Source organism: Lathyrus oleraceus, chromosome 2, assembly GCF_024323335.1.
Source record: "Lathyrus oleraceus cultivar Zhongwan6 chromosome 2, CAAS_Psat_ZW6_1.0, whole genome shotgun sequence".
NCBI classification, from domain to species: Eukaryota; Viridiplantae; Streptophyta; class Magnoliopsida; order Fabales; family Fabaceae; genus Lathyrus; species Lathyrus oleraceus.
In genome coordinates, this window is record NC_066580.1 from 271,789,484 (window position 1) to 271,808,555 (window position 19,072).

The window sequence follows — 19,072 nt, forward strand, 5'->3', positions numbered from 1 at the left end:
GCCATATGTTTGGGTCCCTTGACTTGTTGATAGTGGGTCCTAAGTCAAACACTTGAGTTTGTTTTAATTTTGTCTTTTGTTCTCTTATTTCTTCTTTGAGTTTTGAACAATTATGTTTCATGCCTTGAGAGTTTGATGTTGTATCAACACTCTAACATGATTGCCACATATATTGATTGCCTCTTGATCACTAACTTGTTACATCTAACCTCCTAACATTTACTTTATGCATTTACTTTATGCACTTTACATCCATGTCATTTACATCACTACCTTTTACATTTTGCTTGTTTTTCTTTCTTATTTCAGAATAACAAAAACATGATAAAAATGGATGACACCCTATAAAGTTTTAATCCAATCTTATGGACTTTGTGCTACTATCCCTTGCTTGAGAAATATTTTGGACTTTGGACCTTAAGGAATTAGTGCTTTCCCCTTTCTTGGAGTACATCTGATACTTTGTGATTCACCCGATGCCCTGTGATCCCTCTGAACCCTTTGATCTTCTCTTCAAGACTTGTATTTTTCTTTGTGGCTTTGTTGTTCATCTAAATCTTTCGATATTCATCTGCTTATGTGCTTTTATCTTGTGGCTCAATCCAAAGGGAAATGGATGCTTGTTTTGACCAATGTCAAATGCTTGCTCCATCTTGTGGGTAGTACAGTTGCACACACAAAGGCTTTATCTTGGGTTACCTTAACATTTTTATTTCATGTCATTTACTTTATGTTTTAAGATAGTCTCTTCATCTCCTTCCCACTTCTTCAATTTTCAAAACTTCTCTCTATTTCAAAAATCTCTTGTTTTCAAACTTCACACCCTTTTCTTAACAAACCTTGACTTTGTCAAGTGATCCAGAAAATATTTTTCTCAATAAATGCTAAAACACTTAAGCATACTTAAACTCTTTTTTCAAACTTCTAAAAAAACAAACTTCACCAAACTTCTTTTTCTACCTTTGTGTACTTTCCTTTAAGAGCCTTTTTTTAAAAAAAATATATTGGATATTAATCTATTCTTGTAGTGATGCAAACCACTATACTTCTACAATATGTTGAGAAATGATTGATATTTTCCACTTGAATGTTGAGACTTGCTTGTGAGAAAGTCAAAGTAAATGTTCTCCATATCAAGATGATACAAATGCTCATTTCCTCATACTTATGGGTAGTAAACTAAGTTTTTCCACTCGAATATGATAAAGTGTATTTTCAAATTTAAATCAATCAACAAACAACCTAACTTTTTCATAAACATAGATTTGCAAGTGGTTCCTATGGAGTATCATAGATGTAACGGGTGCTAATACTTTCCCCTTGCATAAAAAGTCTCGTATTCAGATTTCTCTTTTGTTTTACCTTTTTGTGGGTTTTGTTCGACCTTTTTCCCATTCCTTTTGGAAACAATAAAGTTCGGTGGAGAATCTTGTTTTTATGAGTTAAGTTAATCAATAGCTTAATCTCAAATTTTTCCCGCCGCGACATTGATCATCTTCCCTCAAGGACATCATTACCTAACTGGAGGACATGCATCTCAAATGCGTACTCTCTCCGGGTTCGGGAAATAACACAATCTTGTCAAAATAGTTGATATGAACATGGTTGAGTGATCGGTCACCATTTCCATTGAATTCCCACCATTAATCTGACGTATTTTCATCACTTTGGTAAGATTTGTGTTTGTTTACAGTTGTTTCAGAGTCAGTTATCATGTTTTATTAGTTTGGTATCACATTTCATTTTATTACATGTTTATGTCAAAAAGGTCTCTTTTACGCTTCGTTTTGGTAGTGTTATTGTTACAGGCTGTTGCACAGGTTTAAAAGCACTAATAGTGGAGTTGGGGACACTCAGAAAGGCAAAAATATGAAAATACAGCAGTTCAACACGGACACCCGTGTGCCACAACATTGCCCGTGTTGTTTGTCAGGAAAAGAAAGCGTGGAGAGGAAAAACAGAGAGTTAACACGGGCACCCGTGTGTAGGAACACGGCCCGTGTTGATGTCTTTGTAGCTTGCTTTAAAAAAACACACAAAAACACAACTGTTGAAGAGCAACACGGGCACCCGTGTGTATACACACTGCCCGTGTGAATCAACACGGGCACCCGTGTGTGTACACACTGCCCGTGTTGATGGGTGCGGCTGAGAAATTTGACTTTTTGTTGTGTGGATCTGCCCTGTTCATTAAGGGTATTTTGGACTTCTTGCTGGGAAAAATCCATTGGAGGCTATTAGAAGACTTTGGAGAGATAGAGAAGACACTTTTTGACGTACGAAAGAAAACACTGCATTGAGAAGATAGCTACTATGGAGGATTCGAAGACTGCGAGATTCAAGGGTTTCGACCATTGAAGATCAAAATCTCCTAGTTCTTTGTAATGTTTAATTTTCATACTATGATTTCGTTGAATACTATGAGAGGCTAAACCTCCTATGTTAGGGGGTGGTCCTGATTTGATCGTATGTTATGAATTTGAACTAATGATTTCCTTATTACCATGTTACTTATTTCAATTCAATTGTGTGACGTTATTATGCTTTTGTATCGGACAAATACAAATTGATCTATGACTTTCAATAACAGGATTGTGATTGTTAGGGTTTTCACACAATTGGGTTTATGAATGCATCATCTAGGACTAGTAACTTTTGTAAATCACCGCAAACCTCGATTTTATTTATGATTAAAACCAAGGATTTGTTGAATGGACATTTGATAAGAATTGGTAGTTTAATAGTTTCTTTCTTGAGGACTTAAGGAAGAACATTTTGAGGTTAGGTAATTGAATGTTTCATGCGTATTAAGGAAATCTTGACTGAATTCTTAACTGGTTAAATCAACCACTCACCCTAGCATGTTTTATCTTAATCACTTACATTTTTACTGTCTTTTGTGTTTATCGCTGAAATTCCAAAAACAACCAAACCATTATCTTTTTGTTCTGATAGAATCAAAGTTAAATAAGTATTTCCTACGCAATCCCTGAGATCGATACTTGGAAATAAAACTCCTTATTACTACATCGGTAAAAATAGTACACTTGCTATTTTTCCGATCATTGAACTCCAACCAATTCATTCCCAGAATAATATTGAGTTGACTTAGCGGTAAACAAATTAAGTCAACTCCAAAGTCTCTATCATAAATGGTCAAGGGACAATTCAGACACAACAATGTAGTAGTCAACGAACCATTATCCGAGGTATTAATGACCATACTACCAATCATAGAAGAACATCTAGGTTCAACTTGTTAATACAGTCAAAAGATATGAACAAATGCATCGCACCGGTAACAATAATAGCAATCAGAGAAACATCATTAATGAGTACACATACATCAAATCAAATTATCTGATCCCGAGACATCCATACCACTTAGAGAAAACACCTCCCCACTAGATTGTGAGACATCTGAAACCTTCCTCGTTTTCTGGAACTGGGTACTAATATGACATGGTTCTCCATAGTTATAACAAGTCAAAACAGTACTCTTGCACTCATCAACATGGTGTCCTTACTTCCCACACTTGAAACACTTCGGATCCGTGCTTTTTCCCTACACATCATGATGACCTAACCCTTCACACTTGTGACATCTCAAATAAGCAAGAGTGCCTCCCCCACTTGTCTCTTTCCCACCTGCGATCTTTTGTTGGATCTTCTGTTTTCCCTTATCAGCTGGAGTCACATACGGCTTACCATGATGTTGCCTTCCACTCTTCTCCTCACTCACACTCTTGTAGTGAGAAGATTTGGCCCTACTATCCTCATCCTAGATTCTACACTTGTTCACCAACACTGAGAACCAACAGATCTCCTGATATTCAATGAATTTCTTGATCTCAGGATATAAGTCACTCTCAAACTTCACACACTTTGACCCTTCAGCTTCCATAACATTATAGTGGAGAAAAATCATGACAGTTCCTCAAACATAACTGCATAATCAACCACAATCATACTGCTTTACTTTAGCTACAAGAACTCAATCTCTTTCTTGCTGCGAACATCAGCTGGAAAGTACTTCTCTAAAACTCAGCCTTGAAATTAGTCCAAGTAATCTCCGCGTTAGCAGCTTCCATTCTCCGATGGGTATTCTCCCACCAATGCCCAACTTCCTCAGATAGCATATGTGTTCTAAAAAACACATTTTGTTCATCTATGCACGCCATAAACCTGAAAATCTTCTCAATCTTCTGAAGCCAAGTCTGAGTACCCTCAGGATCGTACCTTCTCTTTAAACTAGGCAAATTGTTTCTTTGAAACTTTCCTAGCCCACGAAATTCATCTACTCCACCATTTTGATTATGATTCTCCCACAAAGCTTCATTCGCTTATGCCATCACTTGAACCATTGCTCCAAGGGCATCTGCAACTTCTTGATTGTTTCTATTTCCAACCATTTTATTCTGCACAACCAGCCAAGACATGTTAACTAATCGGAAATAGTAAAGCAAAAAACATTTAACGAATTCAGGCATCGAAAGTGTCCAGACACATGTCAAATGAACCGACCTACGTTGATACCAATTATGTAACACCTTAAACAAACTCCAACACTTTACTCATAAAACATGCATAAATTATAATTAAAATAATGCACTCATAAGAGTGTCACAGTTATCTACATAAAACATCCTTTCTCAACAATTTAATAAAAAAACATAAGTTATTTATGAAAACTCAACATAATTCAGTTAATCCTTGAAAACTCATAAAACAAATTCAAATAACCATGAGGTTTTAAAAATTAAACAACTCTCAAAATAAACATCAACGACATCCCATCCTAGTGTTACAGTTTTCTGAGCGACACTTGAAAATTCTAAACAACACTGAAATAAATAATAAAATGCGAAGAAGGACACTAACGCCATCTTCCAAGGAAATCAATCGCTAAGGCTTCTTATTTCCTACCTGAGTATCTGCATCACAAGTGTAAAAACAACACAGGAAAACAAATACAGGCAAGAATTCATTCACACAAGTTATCAGTGCATAAAACATCGAGGATAGTACAATCAACATAAATAAGAATTCATAATATTCATCCACAACAATCACCACACACAATAATAATCACTCAGAACATTAATCATTCACATATATAAGAATGAATTCAATGCCTTTTCTTGTCTATTTAAATATGTACGTGGGACCCATTTTAGACATCAGATTTATGTTACTGATTTCATCCACTGACTAATGGTTCCTCTTAGAACATAGTTCCTCTTCAAACCCATACTTGTCACTGATCCCCTCTTCTGAACCAACAACTCGTCTTTAGACTGAAGTCCGTACACCTATCTCTGACAATGCATGATGCCTGAAATGCAACAACAAAAATACAGATGTAATAATCATTACTGGTTGCTCTTCAAACTATAAACATCGCCAATATCGGACCACCACCGTAGTTCCTCTCTGAACCACACTTCTCAACATAATTCAAATATATATATATATATATATATATATATATATATATATATATATATATATATATATATATATATATATATATATATATATATATATATATATATGATAGCATAATAATTAATTATGTAAATACTCACAAATGCTCACCGACCCAATTCTAAACATTACTCGTTTGTTCAACAAACCTAACATAACAACTCAATTCACCACATTCATCAACAGCCGGCTAAGTAAGAACCACTTTACCATCAACCAAATCAAACAATTCACTTTACATATTTAGACCGTTTGATTCATATCCTCATACACACATATAAACTCTAAGGCATTACTATGATGTAGTATTATGCGTCAACCTCCTAATGCTTCGATTTGCGTCTCAAACAGAGTCACGAACTCAAGTTACACACGAAACAACGCGTTTTGTACAAAAACCAGAGAGCTACTACGACCACCCATGTTGGCTAACACGACTTATAACACTCCCCAAAGAAAACCTCTCTCTAACACGCCTCTGGTACAATAACCAAAGGCCTGCTACGGCCGCCAGTAGGAGCTGCTACAACCCGTAGCAGCTCACAGAACCCAAAATCCAATTTCACGAATTTGTGCAATTTCTCTTGTTTTCCAACCCCGCATTAGACCCCAAACCCCAAAATTTGACTTCTAACAATCCCAAAACGTATCATAACTTAAGGTACATGAATCATATAGTAATCAACCGTTCATAACATCAAAATCAACATCATCACAATAACTCATCATGCTTTTCATCAATATATAACAGCAACATATGAACATCGTTATCTAAAATATTCTCATGGCATCCAATCATATAAATTCACATCAAAACATCACATAGCATGATTAACACAATTAAAATTAATCATATATCAATCCAATTGTAGAGGTTCTGCACAAACCTCACACATTTCACAAACCCTCAACAATTGAGGGTAAGGATCCCCCTCTACCCTACAAGATTAAGCACTCTTATCATGAACAGTTCTCCCTTATCTCAAATTTGTGAAAAAGTTTGGATCTTAACGATGGAAACTCCATCTCTTCACTTTTGCTCTGCTAGGACTTTTTTCTTCTCTTTTGGTCTTTTTCTCTCAATTTTAAGTACTGATTGATTTTCTCTCATTCCCCTAATTTAAATAAGGATAATGTTAACTTGTACCATAAGAGCACAAGTTAATAACTAAATGAAGAAATGTTGTCTTGGAAATTATGCACTGATTTTAATAAAAATATAAAATTAACTTTTTAATTGTTTTTTCCAATATAAACTTTCTATAAGTGAGTTTCTTAACTTATTTTATATCCCCTAAGACACAAGTTAACATTACCTTTTAAATAAAATTTTATTTTATTTTTTATTTTCCATAACTCTACCAATTCCCCTTATTTCTTATTAATTCATTTCACCTCCCCAATTCCCATCAATCTATATTTTCTCATTAACCACTTATTCTTTATTTTCTCTAATATTTCAATAATTAGATAAAAATCTACAATATTTCTATCCACCCTCATGAAATTAACTAAAATAAAGAATCAATTCTAAAACACACCAAAATTCAAATAAAATCAGATAATTAAAACTGGGGTGTTACAATTAACATCGGTATCATCTTGTTTCAACACCAAATATATATTCGATAGTTTCAATACCCGCAAAAGTTGCAAAAGTTTCATAATTGGAAAACCTAATAGTACATATACAATAAATCAATTCTTAAACCAACCAGTTAAATAATTGTATTCATATTTGATGTCTCTTTTCAATCAAAACATAACATAAATACAACTACCAAAACAAAATTATTAATAAACCTATCAAGATAAATCCTACATAAATTCATTGTCAATTGCTTAATCATCTTCAAAAAAAATTGTTTAAATCCAAGAGTGGAGATAAAAGTTCTACAATGTTGTTGGACTGAAGTTCATCTTCCAACTCTTCAACTACAGCACCTTCAAAGAAATCTTCAACAATCTCTCCTTCAAAAAATAAAAAAGACATCAATAACTTTCACTTTAGCACCTTTAAAAAAGTACTTCAATAATCTGTCAATTAAATATATTTCACATGAGAATGAAATGGAACGTCAAGTTGCCTTTCCAAAATCTAAGAACTACTTTATATTTCTCATTAGTAAAATTTATTTCTATTAAAAGAAATACTTTAAATAAATAGGGATAAATTTATACAAAAATAATTGATGTAAGTGCACGAGGGTCTTATAATTAGAAAAGATATTCAAGGGAAAAAGGTAGTAATTTACTATATAAAAAAATATTACTCTAATCAATTTTGAAAGAGGAGATATTAAAATGTTAAAAACATCAAAATAAAAGGGCTAAAAGCCAAATAACAAAATTTAAATTTCCTCTCCCTCGCTCCCTTCTCACTCACAAGTAAGGTTTGTGCCGTCTCTTCTTCTGTTGGCACCGTGCAACAATAGAGCTATTGGATGCAACAGTAGAGCTATTGGATGCACGAAAATGAGTGATATTTTGGGTCCTGATTTGATCACTGACCTTCCTCAAAGCATTATAGAAACCATTCTCATACAACTTCCTATAAGAGATGCTACGCGAACAAGCATTTTGTCAAGCAGATGGAGGAACACATGGCGTTCCATCACCCACCTTGTTTTCGATGAAAAATCTTTCCCGATCCCTTGCGATTACAATGATCAACAACTTCTTCAAGAAAGAGTTGTCAAGTTTATCTCCATGGTGTTATCTCTTCACCAAGGACCTATTCATAGGTTACAAATTACACATAGAAGCTTGCTGAGCTTCCCTGATATCGATCGGTGGATTCTTTTTGTATCTAAGAATGATGTTGAAGATTTGACTCTTGAGTTGGGAGGAGAATTCTTTAGAATGCCTTCCTGTTTTTTCGATTGTGAGAAATTGTTTCGATTGGAGCTCTCGCGCTGCGAGTTGTATCCACCCGTTAGTTTTAAGGGGTTTTCGTGTTTGAAGAGGCTCAATCTTCATCAGGTTGTGATATCCTCTGAAGCAATTGAGAGACTCATTTCGACTTGCCCTCTCTTGGAGAGTTTGTCACTTATAGGCTGTGATTGTTTAGCTCTTACTATTTCTGCTTCGAACCTCAAGTACTTGTATCTCTATGGTGAATTCAACGACCTTTATTTAGTAGATATGCCGCTTTTGGTTGAACTATTTGTTTCTATGTATATGCCTGACGATGATCTTTCCGAGCATATTGAACAAAGTTCAAATTGCAATTTTGTTAACTTTCTTAGTGGTGTGCCAAATCTTAAGAGACTTGATGGAGCTGTGCACTTCACAAAGGTAACATTTTTGCTCTTATATATATATATATATATATATATATATATATATATATATATATATATATATATATATATATATATATATATATTTTTTTAAGTTTATCTCGAGATTAATGATTTGGTTAGAAGCATGGTTATCGATATAATGTTATGACGTATGTTAATCCATTTAGCTGACCCAGTGGGATAAGACTTGGTTGTTGTTGTATATATTTTTAAGTCGATTCATCCTCATTTTGTTTCTAGTTTCACCATCATTGTTATCAACAAATGAATGGTGTTATGTTGTGATGTATGGCTAATCTGTTGCTCATTTTTGTATGTTCTTGAAGTATTTGAGCATAGGTAATGACCTAAGGCATCTTGCACTAATGTTCAACAATTTGGAGTGTATTCAAATGCGTCCGGTAAGTTTTATGGACATGAAAGAGATACTTGTAGTTCTTCGCTTGATTAAATGCTCTCCCAATCTAAAGGAACTTCACATTTCAGTAAGTTCTAAGGATATGAATACTTGTTCTGTACTGTTATTAATTTTTACTATCGTCACTTTAATAAAATATGTATGGTTGATTGCTTATTTGAATTTGGCAGGGTATATCCGACATACAAGCTTCTGCATATACAGAAGATTTGGATTTTTGGGAAAAAGAATACCACTCAGATTCTATACTTCGCAAGCTTAAAGTTGTGGATTTGGCAGAAATGAGTGGTGTTCCACATGAGATTGAATTTATCAAATTTTTGCTTGGTTCTTCACCTGTCCTTGAGAAAATGTTTATCATTCCTTATATAAGTAATAAAGAATATCGGTTGAAAATGTTGGTCGAATTGATGAAATTTCGAAGAGCTTCTTCTAAAGCAGAAATTTATTTCACCTGCCTTGAGTATCCAATCTGTGTTTCTCCAGGTTTTCGAGACTAGGGAGAACGGACACCACTTCTGTCCTCCAAAGAAAGTTTTTTATGCAATTTGGAAGAAGGGAATGCCAGATTTCTTTCCAAAACCTGTTCAACAAGAATCTACAAGTCCAAGGTAGCGGCCTTGTGTTCTCTGACCCTCCAAGATATTGTAAAATATCTTTTCTATAATATAATATTATTTAAACCGTTAGAGTATCCCTTAGGATTACATTTATATTACTTATTATTATTAATATGGTTTGTTCTTAATTTATGATTTGTTCTTGCCATTATGTGAAACAAATATTTTGATCATCATCAAAAACATGTGTATGGTTAAACAATTGACAATGTTTTGTCTCTAATCCCAAGATAATAGAGAAAGACAAGTAACTTTAGTAGAGTTAAAACTCACCACCAGTGAAACAAATCTTAAAAAAATATCAACAGGTTTGAGTACAAACTACTTTATTAACATTATTCCAACCACCTAAAGGACTCAAAATAAACATTTTCCATAAAAGTATTTTCCCATAACAAACAAACATCTATACGTGAGTGTCTCCTATTAGCATAATAAAGGTCTTGATAAACTAGAGTTTGTATGTTATCTTGGTCCAGAAAGTTCCATTGCTTGTGCAAGCAATGAAGAATCATCAGTAAGATCAGAATAACGCTCTGAAGACGAGAGTTCATTTCCTCTACTTCTTGTTGATTCAGCTCTCTGCGAAGCTTCCCATTTCTCTGCAAGTCCATCTCCTTCAAGCATTCTAACTACTTCTGACATTTTTGGTCTGTGGCTCGGAAGGTACTGAGTACATAGAAGAGCAACTTGAACTATTTCATCTAGCTCTATCCTGTCATAGTTGTTTTTCAAATCCTTGTCAACTAACACATCAATCTTCTTCTCTTGATGTATTTTCTTCACCTGCAAGCAATTATTGTCACACATGTAAAATGAAAGTTAAAAGAATAGATGTTACAAGAGTGCAAAATCTAATAGTATTCAAAGTTTCTTTCAAGTGTCTGACATGAGCACTATCCAACACAAGTTGGACAAGACTAGTGATTTGAAGTAACTGTGTGTGCATACTTGTCTATAAGTTAAATAAAAGTAACAAAGACAACAAAAAGAAAGGACAAATAAACCAATTCTGTTTAACTTACCCAATCAAGCATAGCTCCTTTCTGGTTTGCAGCTTTTCCAAATTCAAGAGCTCTCTGTCCCGAAATCAGTTCAAGTAGAAGAATTCCAAACCCAAATACATCTGTTTTCTCTGAGGATTGTCCTGTTGATAGGTACTCAGGGGCTATGTGTCCTACAGTTCCTCTCACTGCTGTTGTCACATGTGAATCTCTGTGGTCCAACAGCTTTGCCAACCCAAAGTCTCCTACTACAGCTTCACAATAATCATCAAGCAAGATATTTGCTGCTTTAACATCTCTGTGAATAATCTTTGGATCACACTGTTCATGTAAGTATAGTAACCCTCTTCCTGCTCCTAATGCTATCCTCTTCCTTGTACCCCAGTCCAAAGAGGGCTTGCCTGTATATCATGAAAAACAAAATTAGTACTCATACTTCATAAACTAAATCATACATTTCGTTACTCAAAATACATCAAGTTCTCAACATTTTTTGTATTTGGGTTTTATGTAAATTGGAATTAGGAAAATGACTCCGCAACTGGGTCTCTGGCCGCTTCCTACGTATTTGACCATAATGCAACCGCGATTAAAACCACTTCATTTGTATTTACAGCAAGTCATACTTAACAGGTTACTCAAATATGGCTAGTTATCAACACTTTTCCTATTGTAAATTGGAACTCGAGTTTTAAAAAGGGTCTGTGACAATGATCTTCGCTGTGTCATTAAGGATTTTGATGTCTCCATAGTCGCAACGAGACTATAATGGCGGTCACATCATACATATTTGACCACAAATATCAACAATGCAAAGGATCTCAGCGCGGCTTCAACAGAGACTGCAACTTAAAACTTGCAAGTGACTGCATGAAACTTGAAACTTGTATAAAGTAGTTGTTGATTAATTTTCTTCTACTACTAATAGAGATAGATAATTTCTGTTACCTTTGAGACGAGAAGCAACACTACCATTTGACATATAAGGATAAACCAAGAGCCTTTCTGTAGTTGTCATACAAAATCCATAGAGGCGAAGAAGGTTTCTATGAACAGCTAAGCTGATCATTTCTAGTTCAGTTTGGAACTGGATTTCACCACCAATTGCATTACCATCTTTAAGCCTTTTTACAGCTATAACTGTACCATCTCGGAGACAACCTTTGTAAACATTCCCAAAACCACCTTTTCCAACTAAGTTCTTGCTGCTGAAGTTATTTGTAGCAACCTGAAGTTCTCTGAAATGGAACTTCTTCAGGTTTCCAAGGCAAATGTCCTCGCGGTATTGTTCTGAAAAAAATTTAGAAAGAAAAAATTGTAATCATATAATATACCAGATTGGTCTATGTTTGAGTTTAATTTGATTCAATCATTAACTAACCATTCGTGTCAAAGAATATTTGTTTGTTATATCTTTGTCTCCACCAGAGAAGAAAGCCAAATCCCAGAATAAGTAAGAAGGTGCAGCTTAGGCTTGAAGCAAAAGCCAAAGCAGCTTTGTGACTTTTTGGTCTATTAGAAGCTTGTAAATCTTGAGAAGGATTTAAGGAAGTTGTGTTAGACCCCGTTTGGATAAACAACTTAATTCAATGTGTATATCATATAATTGCTTATATAAACTTTTTCTATGACAAATTAAAATGAAGTCAAATTATTTTCATATAAGCTTTACTTTTTTTAATTAGCTATTTTTCTAGAGCTTAGGGAAATAAGTTAAAAACAGCTTATGGACATGTGCTTGTTCAGTAAGTTAATTTTCTTCTTAAAAAGAGTAAAAGTAAACTTCATGCTAACAAATAAATAAATATAGGAGTGAAGGATGATGGAAGTAGTGATTAAAAATACATGAAAACAACTCAAGAAACTGAGTAGTTTTGGACAGGAATTCATAAAATAGATTTGAATTCAAAAAGCACTAGCTTAGACTTAGACCATCATGAATAAACTTTAAGTCAAATTAAAAGCACTTCATAAGAGATAAAGAACCAAAGCTTCAAATGAAAACATCATGAGTTTGGAGAAAGTACAACAAAACTATGATTACCTTGAGAGTTATTATTCATAACAGAAGAAATTAATGTTGTTCTAAAACAGTTTTGTTCAACTCCAGTGACACATATCTGGTGATTTCCCACAATACTGTTACAAAAGAAGAAAAACATACAATTATACAATTATTTAGAACAAAACTTAAATTTTTTTAAATTCAAATGAGGAAATAAAATAACACCAAAGAACTTACTTGAATGTTTTAGCATTTAATCTAGGTACAGGTCCACTCAAGTTATTATAAGAAAGATCCCTAAGAAAATTTCAGAAAAAGACAAATTAATGATTGAAAAAAAATGATGATAAAAAGCTCAAAAGAGAAGCTTACAGAAAAACAAGGTGAGACATGTTAGCCACTGAAGAAGGAATTGGTCCAGAAAGAGTGTTATTGTTTAGCCTCCTGATTTCAAATTTTCAATTCAAATTCTTATTATCAGATTCTTAACTTTCCCATTTTAGCAATATAAGATACAAAACTATACCATTCTTCTTAAACTTACAAATAATGGAGACCCTTCATATGTGAAAGAGAATCTGGAAGTTGACCAGTGAAGAAATTGTCAGAAAGATCAAGTGTTTGAAGCTTTTGAAGCCTTCCAATCTCAGAGGGAATTGGTCCGGTTATATTATTATCCTGCAAAAGCCTGCAACACAATTCCAAATAAGAAAAACTTTCATACCATGATAAATTTTCTCACAGAAATAACTATAACTGGTTGTTAAATACATACACAGTTTGAAGATTTGGTAAGGAACCTATGGTTGATGAGAGAGTACCAGATATATTCTGGCTTGGAATTCCACTAACATAAAAGGATGAAAGGAGGAGTTAAAGAAAATCTTAAAGAAGTAAAAAAAAATGAAAATGAAGTATTATTTAAAGTTTATACAGAGAAATAGAAGATAAACAGGCAACAAACTGCGCTGTTAGTCTTGTTGTTGTTATTGTAAGATTTACTTACAGTGCAATGACAAAATGATCAGGAGAACAAGTAACCATAGCCCAGTTGCAAGGATCCACAGACTCAGCATCCCAATTATTTAAAGCTGAATGAGGATCCATCAAAGAGCTCTTAATTCCCATCAAAGCTTGAACTGCATGTTCAACAAAGATAAGTTTATAATGTTTTTTAGTATTAGTACTAGTGATTGAATAAATTGTTCTTGGTAATGAACTAGCACCTTCAGAGTTGACACCTTTAGAAGAAAGCAAACCAGTTACTGAAGTCCACATGAAGAACAAAGCCAAAAAACAAAACAAAACTGCATCTTTTTTTCCTTCCATTCAATGAAAACTTTGTTGCCAAAACACAAAACTTGGTCAAGTTCTACCTTAAAGAAAGATAAGTAAGTAAGTAATGGGTAGGTTTTGAAAGATTCAGTTCAACTTGGTCATGCATCTCACTCCAATCCTTGTTTGTGTCAGAGTTGAAGTTGAAAAAAGAAGCATCTTTATCAATGGTTCAAAATAAGAAAGCAAAGCAAAGAATATATATATATATATATATATATATATATATATATATATATATATATATATATATATATATATAAAGCAATGAGTCACTAAACCATTAACCTATTTCTAGATAAATGTAAAAGAAAATTCCTTCAATCTTGTATTGCTATACACACATTAATTAGTACTAGTTTTATTCTATTCCTTTACTTTTTGAAATAAATTAAATAATACTAGCTAGTGAAGTGTTATCTGTTAAGCACCGTAAAAAAGTGTCTGAATTTGATTTGTTAGTTACTGTAGAAATGAGAATCCAAACATTCTTTTGTCCTAAGGATATGCCATTATCTTAAATACCATAAACCAAACTCCACTTTCTTCTGCTTTCCTCACTGTTCCTTTTATTTTCTTCGCTAGAAATTTATTATTATCATGTACTTTAATTAATTAATCAATCTTAGTTGAATAAGCTTTATTGATTCTCAATCACTCATTTTGTCTCCAAATGATTTACATTCAACAGACAAATCCTCTAATAAACCAGCCAAAAGCAGCTTACTTTTAAAAGTAAATGCTGTTTCTCACATTATTATGGATTCTCTCAAACTATTCTTTTTAGTTTTTACTATCATTGCTGTGATAGGAAGGACATAGAGTTTGTAATGTCCATTTCATTCCCGCTTTCATAGGAACTTTTATCTTTTTCTAAAAAAATAAAATTGCTAACTTATAAAATCCATATGAAGTGGACCTCGTGAATTTGAACGAAGAGTGTTTATTATTTATGAACTGAACTGAATCAAACCACATTTATAGTTCATTACAGTTTATAATAAAAATTTCAAAAAATGTTAAAATGATTTCAATTTAGTTTAAAATTAATTTATAATTCGTTTGTGTTTATAAAGTAGTTTATAATCAGTTTGCAATTATAAATCAATTTTATAATTTGAACTCTTTTAATTTCTTTTTTAATTTTATAAAAAAATAATTTAAAATTCTTCTTTTATAATATTTTTTTTTTGAATATATTTATTTTTTAAAATTAGATCTTTTATTTTTCTGAAAATAAAAGAAAAAAAATCGTAAATTTTTTTAAAAAAATTTCTGGCAAAACATAATTTAAAAAAAACTTATTTTAATTTTAATTTTTTGGGAAAAAAATTCAGAATAAATTTTTTTTGGAAAAATAATTTTTTTTGAATAAAAGATTATATATTTTTTCAATATAAAAAGTTGCCGAATAATAAATTTTAAGATTTAAGAAAAAAAAATTCACTACAAATAATTTTTTATTTCGAAAATTTTATTTTTCAAAAAAAGTCATTTTTTCAGAATTTTTTTATTTAAAAAAATAATAAATTTTTATTTTCTGAAAAAATATACATGTTTATTTCAAATTAAATTATATTTTTAATGAATTAAAAAAATTTAGAATTTTTTTCCAGATTTTTTTCTAAAGAAACTATATTCTTTTTTTATAATTTTATTTTTAATTTTCAATAAAATATTTTTTATTTTTCATAATTACAAACATAATTTTTTTCACTCTCAATTCTTCTTCTTCTTTTTATAAAAAAAAAATTATTTATATTATTAAAACAGTTTATAAAACAAAAATGATTATGAACCAATTTTAAACTGAATTAAAATTGCTTAACTTAAATGATTCAATTCATTAACTATTGAAATAGTTTAGTTATTTTATGATGCATAATTCAATTTAATAATATAGTTTAATTAATCATATTTTTTGTGTACATCCTTAATTTGAACAAACAACTTATTTGCAATTAAGAGTACAAACGCTCATTAAAATAGGTAAAAGGATAGGTGGATAAGCTCAACTAAACCAACCAAACATGTCCTATATCTAACTAAAATAGAAGAATAGTGCTATGTGTAATAGCAAGTTGTCATTTTAGCTAATATGTTGCGCACAAAGTTAACTTTTTTTTATTTGTTTTAGTCCTCCGATTCATACTAATGACAAGGGACCTTATAATTTAGATGTTGATTACGGATCACATAGGTCTAAGTCAGGGAGTTTTATATATTTACACATGTTAACAAAACTTTTAAGGTGTTATATGTATGATATCAAGATTGCCATTGAGAATATTGAATAAAAAATCATTTGAAAAACAAAAATTTTTAACTATACGATTTTGATAATAACAACATAATTGAGAATAATTAGTATTTTAATGTATTTGTTTTTATGTGTAGAATAACTTATAATTATTTATAGGAAAAAAAAATGATTTTTCACGCTCAAATAAAAAAATATTCATCTACATCCGGATAGAGAAATGATCATTTATTCTAAGAGATAGAGAAATGATCATTTATTCTAAGATAAATCAATGATCATGTATGCCAAAACTGTTAGACGGTGTGGCTAGTGATTGAGAGGGGGGTGAATAGATCACCTCTTTAAAATTTAACGGATTTAAAGTTTTATCAGAGTTTTTAAAGTTGGCGGAAAATATCAGTCTCGAATCGACTTCCGTCTATTCTGAACCGCTACTAGAAAACCGGACACACGAGTTTAATGCTGGATTTGAATAAGAATGACAGAAACTATCAACACCAGAATTTTAGCTAATTGAATGCACTTATCATTAAAGTCTATTTCCAATGAATAAAACCTAGCTAACAATTTTGTCAAACAGTTGGTGTGTATGTGATCAATGATAAACAGCAGTGGAGTTTAGTTAAAGAAGTTTTCTTGCCACTGCTGTCTTGCAAAAGGTACAATCACAACACACTAACTGAAATTGCGAAAACTGTTTGAAACATAAAGAGGAGTAAGGTAAGAATACAATACGCAGAGATTTGGTAAGGAAGTTCCCCACGTCGTCCTCGCGTGTGGGTACGTCTCCCTCTCAATTTCAAATGAAATTGAGAACTTTGATTATCAATTATTGCCGAATTCGTTGATACAAGGTTATGATACAAAGACAGAATTCTAAATTCCAAGAACTTCTTCTTGTATGAAACCTCCACTTGATCTGAGCACAATTAAGAATTTCCTGCACGAAATTGCAAACAATTCACCGGTTCCACGACCTGCTTGCGAAATCCCCCGATCTCCAAACGCAACGCTGCGGCTGAATCTGTTCTGCAAACGTGACTAACAAACCCGCAAGAACACTCCAGTTCTTGAAGGACAAACCAGTAGGTTTTTCCTCGAAACCCCCTTCAATCTTCAACTCAGCTAGATCCTCGATCGTTCCACTGAAAACCTCAGCTAGATCCTTGATCGTACCGCTGAACGTTATCTCGTTGATCCTTTAATCCGAAGAACAAGAATGATTATGTTTTGATGTTCTTGAAGAAAAGTGATTGAGAAGATGAAGAAGATGAAGTCTCTTTCAGGTTTCTATCTGCTCTCCAACAACTGCTGCTACACTGCTTTGATCTTGTGTACAATTGTTTTTCCCTCTAAGAATTCGTGTTTTTCACTGCTGTCACAACATCTCTTATATATGCTGAAAAACAGAAACTGTTAGAGCACAAAACAGACTTATGCATTGATACATGAGAGTATGCATCGATGCATACGGTAAGATAAGTGAGTTTTTGGTGAAATAATTAAGCATGTATCGATGCATAATTCGTATGTATTGATGCATATGACATTTTCACTAACATGCATCGATGCATAATACGCATGCATTGATACATAGGGTGTTTCAACTGATCATGGATCGATGCAAGGCTCGTATGGATCGATCCATAGAGCATTTTGCCTGCTCATGTGTCGATACATGACTCGTGTGCATCGATGCATACTGAACAAAAATTATTTGAAAATTGCAACATGCTGTATGGATCGATGCATAGGCTTATGTGTGTAAAGACAAAGAGTCAGACAACATACGATCGCAAGTTTCGATGATGACAAAAGACCATCATGCACGTCTACAAACAAATGAAACACATCATCCACCATATCCTTTTCTACGTTTGTCTAAATCTATTATAATGATCAAAAACATATGTGGACAAAGTGTAATCATGACGAAATGCATGAAAATCACAAAACACAGTTTTATGCAGATGTGAAGGCCTTGAGTCGACCATAGGGGTCAGCTCAAAGCTCACTGGTCAGCGCAAAGCTCAACAGAACTGAGATTGGTCAGTGCATGTTCCTTTGCGTCGACCATAAGGGTCGGCGCATAACTCACGGGTCAGCGCAAAAACTCCTTGCGTCGACCAGAAGTCAGCGCATGGCTAAATGAAGTAACCCTGGGTCAGCGCATAGAACCTTGGGTCGACCATAGAGGTCGGCGCATCACTCACGGGTCAGCGCACGCCGACCTATGGTCGACCGCTCGTGCGTAAACTCAGTTTTCTGAGTTATTTCCAATGTTTGAAATTCTGTTATTTTAATTGGTTTTGTCTGTTACTATATATAGAAGTTAAAAACACTTTTATTAACTAACATTTGCTAATCAAGTTCAAGTGTTCAAGGAAACAAGAAAGAGTGAAAAAGGTGTCCAAGACTCATCATCTTCATCTTCAACATTTCACAACTCATCATCAGCAAACAATTACTTTTGATGTGGTTCGTGATCAAGCAAAGGTGATAAGGTTCGAAGCTGTGATCGAAGAATCCAGTTCGAGTTGAAGCTTGTGGCAGGTTCTTTCTTGAATAAAACCATTAGGGTTTTGTCCTCCAATACGGGTTTGTGTTTGGGGGTTTTTGGACGAATCGCTTCATC

General features: G+C 33.1%; 2 protein-coding genes across 3 annotated transcripts; one reads left to right on the forward strand and one right to left on the reverse strand.

Annotated features, from left to right (window-relative positions):
- Positions 1–7,838: 7,838 nt before the first annotated feature.
- On the forward strand, positions 7,839–9,886 carry LOC127121344 (F-box/FBD/LRR-repeat protein At1g13570). Its single transcript, XM_051051864.1, has 3 exons — positions 7,839–8,784; positions 9,119–9,277; positions 9,381–9,886. The coding sequence occupies exons 1-3, from the start codon at positions 7,963–7,965 to the stop codon at positions 9,708–9,710; spliced, it is 1,311 nt and encodes a 436-aa protein (XP_050907821.1). The 5' UTR covers positions 7,839–7,962; the 3' UTR covers positions 9,711–9,886.
- A 196-nt stretch (positions 9,887–10,082) lies between these two features.
- Positions 10,083–14,354, reverse strand: LOC127119123 (protein NSP-INTERACTING KINASE 2). 2 transcript variants are annotated; one of them, XM_051049319.1, is made up of 11 exons: positions 14,081–14,354; positions 13,846–13,978; positions 13,615–13,686; positions 13,384–13,527; positions 13,212–13,283; positions 13,077–13,136; positions 12,879–12,973; positions 12,216–12,365; positions 11,783–12,124; positions 10,856–11,235; positions 10,083–10,616 (listed from the first exon to the last, which is right to left on the reverse strand). In XM_051049319.1, exons 1-11 carry the CDS (start codon positions 14,166–14,168, stop codon positions 10,296–10,298), a joined length of 1,857 nt encoding a protein of 618 aa, XP_050905276.1. In that variant the 5' UTR covers positions 14,169–14,354; the 3' UTR covers positions 10,083–10,295. The 2 variants fall into 2 exon arrangements, with proteins under 2 accessions (XP_050905276.1, XP_050905275.1); XM_051049318.1 differs by having other exon boundaries at positions 14,066–14,354.
- Positions 14,355–19,072: the final 4,718 nt, after the last annotated feature.

Excerpts from the sequence above, each read along its gene's own strand:
- LOC127119123 (XM_051049318.1), bottom strand. The coding sequence starts at position 14,168 with ATGGAAGGAAAAAAAGATGCAGTTTTGTTTTGTTTTTTGGCTTTGTTC. Across the intron at positions 13,687-13,845 it reads GATCATTTTGTCATTGCACT|TGGAATTCCAAGCCAGAATA; the intron begins GTAAGTAAATCT and ends CTTTTATGTTAG. Across the intron at positions 13,284-13,383 it reads ATGAAGGGTCTCCATTATTT|GAGGCTAAACAATAACACTC; the intron begins GTAAGTTTAAGA and ends ATTTGAAATCAG.
- LOC127121344 (XM_051051864.1), top strand. The coding sequence starts at position 7,963 with ATGAGTGATATTTTGGGTCCTGATTTGATCACTGACCTTCCTCAAAGC. Across the intron at positions 8,785-9,118 it reads GAGCTGTGCACTTCACAAAG|TATTTGAGCATAGGTAATGA; the intron begins GTAACATTTTTG and ends ATGTTCTTGAAG. Across the intron at positions 9,278-9,380 it reads TAAAGGAACTTCACATTTCA|GGTATATCCGACATACAAGC; the intron begins GTAAGTTCTAAG and ends TGAATTTGGCAG.